The 4,881-nt window shown below is 38.9% G+C and overlaps 1 protein-coding gene across 4 annotated transcripts in view; it reads right to left on the reverse strand.

The window, feature by feature from the left end:
* Positions 1–4,881, reverse strand: part of DENND1B (DENN domain containing 1B) — a 255,997-nt gene that overhangs the window by 248,871 nt on the left and 2,245 nt on the right. For all 4 annotated transcript variants that reach the window (XM_049634299.1, XM_049634300.1, XM_049634301.1 and 1 more), the window contains exon 2: positions 4,106–4,170. In XM_049634299.1, coding sequence (XP_049490256.1) covers positions 4,106–4,170 — 65 coding nt within the window. The remainder of the gene's footprint in view (positions 1–4,105; positions 4,171–4,881) is intronic.

The following is a 4,881-nucleotide window of genomic DNA, read 5'->3' on the forward strand; positions in this document are numbered from 1 at the left end:
TCAAATATATATATATATATATATATATATATATATATATATATATATATCTGCACCATATATAGATTATACCCTAAGATTTCTTTGAATAGTAACAATGAAGCCTCTCCCGACCTGATTTGAGAGGCAATAGAGCAGATTTTTTAAATTAGCTTAAATCTATTAAAAAGCAGATTAAAACACACACTCTGGAGCCAGACTACTTTGGGCAAGTTTCTTCATTTCTCTGTGCTTCGGTTTCCCCGTGTGCAAAATGAAGATAAGCATTTCCCTCCCATAGGATGTTCATGAGATTTAAACAGTTAGCACATGCAGAACAGTCAGAATTGAGCCCAGCACAGCGTGCTATGTAAGTGTTAGCAGTCTTGCTGCTGCTGTTGCTGCTACCACTGGAGGTGGAGCTCTCAACAAAATGTAAAAGAGAAAGCTAGAGTACCAAGGCCATTGCCTGGAAGAAAAACCCTAAGAGGAGGCATCTTCAACTCTGTATTGAGGAAGGGTTACTCTTCGGTTCCCTGAAGTCCTGAATCACTTTGGGGAATTCAGGGGCAGTGTGGTAACAACAAATTCTCCTATTAGAATTAAGGAGAGGCCATCACTGCTGGCTGTACTTTGCTGGCTGCTGGGAAACATGAAAGACAGCAAAGAGAGGGGTGACAATAGCAATTCCCTAGGAAATCTACCAGGAAGAGTATTAAGATCTAAATTTTGTCATTTCACTCTTGGATAGTTGCCACAGAAGTTACTAGGGAAGTTGTCCCGCCAGGGAAACATCCATGAAAATATGGGCCAACCAGTCCACAAGATACCATCAGAACCAATTCTACTAACACAAGGGAACACAACAGAGAAACACCGCCAACTACTCGTGACAATTTTTTAATTGGTGGGGCCTCCGTATGACACTATTTCCCAGTGTTTTAAACGTGTTGTTGTCAAAAAATCAATGTCATGTCTTTGAAACAAGTCCAAATAGCAATAGATCAGATGAAGATCACCCTTTTATCAGAACTAGCTATATTAAGTTATATTTCAACAACTAGTACCATTTCGAGTAACCAACTAAAACTTAAATAGTAATTTGTCTCTGAAGATATTTGTGAAGTAAATAAAAGAGAGAATTTAAAACCTCTCTATTAGAAAGTGAACAAGAGAAACATGCCAACTATCTATATGTAATATTACCAATCTTAGCATAAAACAAGTTTACCCTGAGCATAGTATTTTCTATTGGATCAACAGATAATCTTCAAAAAATAAACTAATATTCTGAGAAGTGCAGAGAGCATTTTAATGGATTTCCCAACATCTACTCCTTGCCAGTTGTTTAGTAATAATCAATCATGATAATCTTGCCACTCACCCCTCTACCGCTACCCCCACCAATGATTATTTTCTGAATGGTTGGGCCCATGCCAACTTAGGCCACTGGGATCCAATGTTTTGGAAGTTTCTGGGAAAGAAATGTTCTGGCTCTAAACAGAGTGCCATGAAAAGCCAGTGTCTGTCACCCCCCAAGGTCATAAAAGAGAAAGGAGGGTTCCAACTTCTCTTGACAGCCACCCTACAACCAGGAATTTAAATCTTCCAATGATACCAGTTACTATGAGAGGCAGAGCTGAGATGGAGAAAGAACCTGGATCGTTGATGACCTACTTCCAGACTTCCTCTTAAATGAACTATCAAGTTCATTCATTGCTTAAATTGGTTTTATATTTGTGCCCCAAAACATCCTAATTTACACATTTTGTTTTTCAGGCTTTTTACTGTGTAAGAATGTCATCCATGTTCACCAGAAGACTAGCAAAAAAACAAAACAACAACAAAAACTACCCTATTTTAAACAAACTGATGCACCTATCAGATTCATTAAAATAAATAGATTTTATTGACAGTTACATAGGAATATTCCAATAACTCTCTCTAATAATTTCTGGGCATTTTCCCTTTACTATTTACCAATAAAGTAGAAAGTTAATCAAAACATTTAGAAACATCAATCTGACATAAAATTTTAGTTATATAGTAGCATTACTTTTTAAAGCACAAAAAGTGTAACTTGTTAGAACCAAAAATATTAGTCATATTCATACTATTTAAGCCACAATTAAAATAAAGACAGTTACTTATACCTTTAATATAGTTGGCTTCAGCTTTATTAAAAATCTGTAGAGGGGCACCTGGGTGGCTCAGTCAGTTAAGCATACCGACTTCAACTCAGGTCATGATCTCACGGTTCATGAGGTGGAGCCCCGTGTAGGGCTCTGTGCTGACAGCTCAGAGCCTGGAGCCTGCTTCAGATTCTGTGTCTCCTCTCTTTCTCTCTCTCTCTCTACCCCTCCCCACTCATGCTCTCTCTGTTTTTAAATAGTACTTAAATAACGTTTTTAAAGTGTTAAAAAAATTTTTCTTAAAATCTTTAGAATTTGCTGCCCGTGAGTCATCTTAATGGCATACACGGGTAGAATGGATTAATCGCAACCTACAGAGAGGCTAAAGTGTTCATTTTAGCTATTTGTTATATCCCCAAACTCACTGGGCTGGAGAAACTATTAAAATACAAATGAAGAGGTTTCTAATGAGTAGTGATTTAAACAATAACAACAGTAAAAAGGCAAGAAAGGAATAAAAGAAGGGCAGAAGTAGAAGAGAAAAACTGGAATAACTAGTTCCTAAAAAATGGCAAAGGGAGGAAGGAAGGAGAAGACACTCAGAAGTCCTTATGGAAAGGTCACAATGTCTCCGACACATGATACAGATCGGATGTTATATAAGGCAGATTGATCCTTGTAACAAAATCACTTTAGCATGCATCTAAAATTATAGAGTACTCATGTTTTACAAAGGAATTCAGCCTGTTTTACAAACACATCAGGTGAGCATCACCCACCTTAGCTAATGTTATGGTATAGGTATTCTGAAGACTTATTCATACCATAAATACACTAAAGAATAGATTTAAATTGGAGCTGAAAAAATAATGCATCCATTTCAGTCTTCAAAGGGAATTTAGCTGTGCCCAGAAAGAACGTAAATAGACCAACTTTAATACATGTAGGAAAGCAAAAGATAACCTTTTTTATTTGAAAAAGCTTCCTACAACCTACGTAGGCTCACTCCTTGCCTGGGGACAAACCTGATCACAGCTATAGTTCAAACAGGCCAGAAGTACAGCAGGCAGGGCTGGTGGAGTCAGGAACATGTGTGACTTCATACCTAAAATTAGCCAGGTCCATTTCACCACAAGCTGGGTTGGGCTCCTCTATTTTAAGGTGTGCAGCTCCAAATTGCTTAAGAGCATATAATTGCTGGCCAGATTCTGGAGCTAAGAGTGTCAGCAGACCTGCCACCAAGTCTTTAGAGTGGGCAAGCAGTCCACAGGATCCCACACTTAATCATCATGATGTATCTACAATCTAAGTACACTGTAAGTGAAATCACACACTGGAGATATCCATGAAAACGTATCACACAAGGGCACGTCAAAAAGGAAGAGAGAGCCCTTCCTCTTTTGTACCACACCTCCCCCTGATGCACCCATATTACATATGACAAATTGGGGAAAAAAACTGACAAAATTATTTAGAAGTGACAGCTGAAACCATTCCAAGTAATGTCACACTATTATTTACCTCCCTCGGAAAGTGCTTTGCTCCTGGGGTAAATCCCACAGAAGGGGCTACTCAGTCTGCACTCTGCATTCTGGAAACATTAGAAGGGAACTGGTGTGGCTCCCATTGCTCTAGTAGGAGAATTTCCACTAATGTTTACAATAGGGGCTAACTTTTAAAAGACAAATGAAAGAAAACGACAAGCGTGCCTTCCTGCCAAAACTAACCATCATTCTACCAACAAATGGTAAAGCTGAGTTCTATGGGCTTAAGGTACACCTGAAAATTAAGCTGTACAGATAACATTCACGATTCCTACAATCTCATGGCAAAGACCTAGCCATCTATTTTATTAACAGCAGTTTGAGATGCTACATTCAGAACATACAGTTAGTGCCACCATTATCCTGATACTATTACGTTCTGGTAGGCTACCACACTAACACTTGTTTTGATAGACTCAACTATTTTAAGAATTAACAAAACACACATACCTTCATTTTCAGAGGCATGACATTTCACTTTCAATACCAAGTCAAAGGTTCTCTCTGGATTTTCCCTAAAAGAAGAAGAAATTTGTGGTATTTATTTCCTATGACAAATAACTAAGCATCTCTGCAGAGTTTATATTTTCTTAACTCAAAAAACTAATCTTGGTCTTGTTGCAATATGTTCCATTAAACTATATGAGCACGATGTAGAAAATACCGAAGTTTTTTCCCACTTCAGTAATGTTAGAGGCTTAGGAGTTCTGAGACCTGCAGCAAACATTTAACCTCAGCCTGTTTTCTCACCTATAAAGTGCCTTGTTCACTTCGAAGAATAATTGTGAGGATTATATATCAACTAATATATATGGAAGTACTTTATAAAGTATTCAGTGCTGTATAAATGTAAAGCACTGACTTTATCTCATTGAATCAAAACTGGAAAGCCAGTACACTCCTAAGTATCTCTCTACCTTTTCCTGCCAACAAAGCTGGCCAGCAGGTTCTCAGGCTTTTTAAAAAAGACTTTCAATATAAATGTAAAGGACGAATACCTGGTTCCACCTGCCACATTCTAGACCACCACAGGACAGTCATAATGCTCCTTAAATGTGACACTTTGGGGGCGCCTGGGTGGCGCAGTCGGTTAAGCGTCCGACTTCAGCCAGGTCACGATCTCGCGGTCCGTGAGTTCGAGCCCCGCGTCGGGCTCTGGGCTGATGGCTCGGAGCCTGGAGCCTGTTTCCGATTCTGTGTCTCCCTCTCTCTCTGCCCCTCCCCTG

Source organism: Panthera uncia, chromosome F1 (genome assembly GCF_023721935.1).
Source record: "Panthera uncia isolate 11264 chromosome F1, Puncia_PCG_1.0, whole genome shotgun sequence".
NCBI lineage: Eukaryota > Metazoa > Chordata > Mammalia > Carnivora > Felidae > Panthera > Panthera uncia.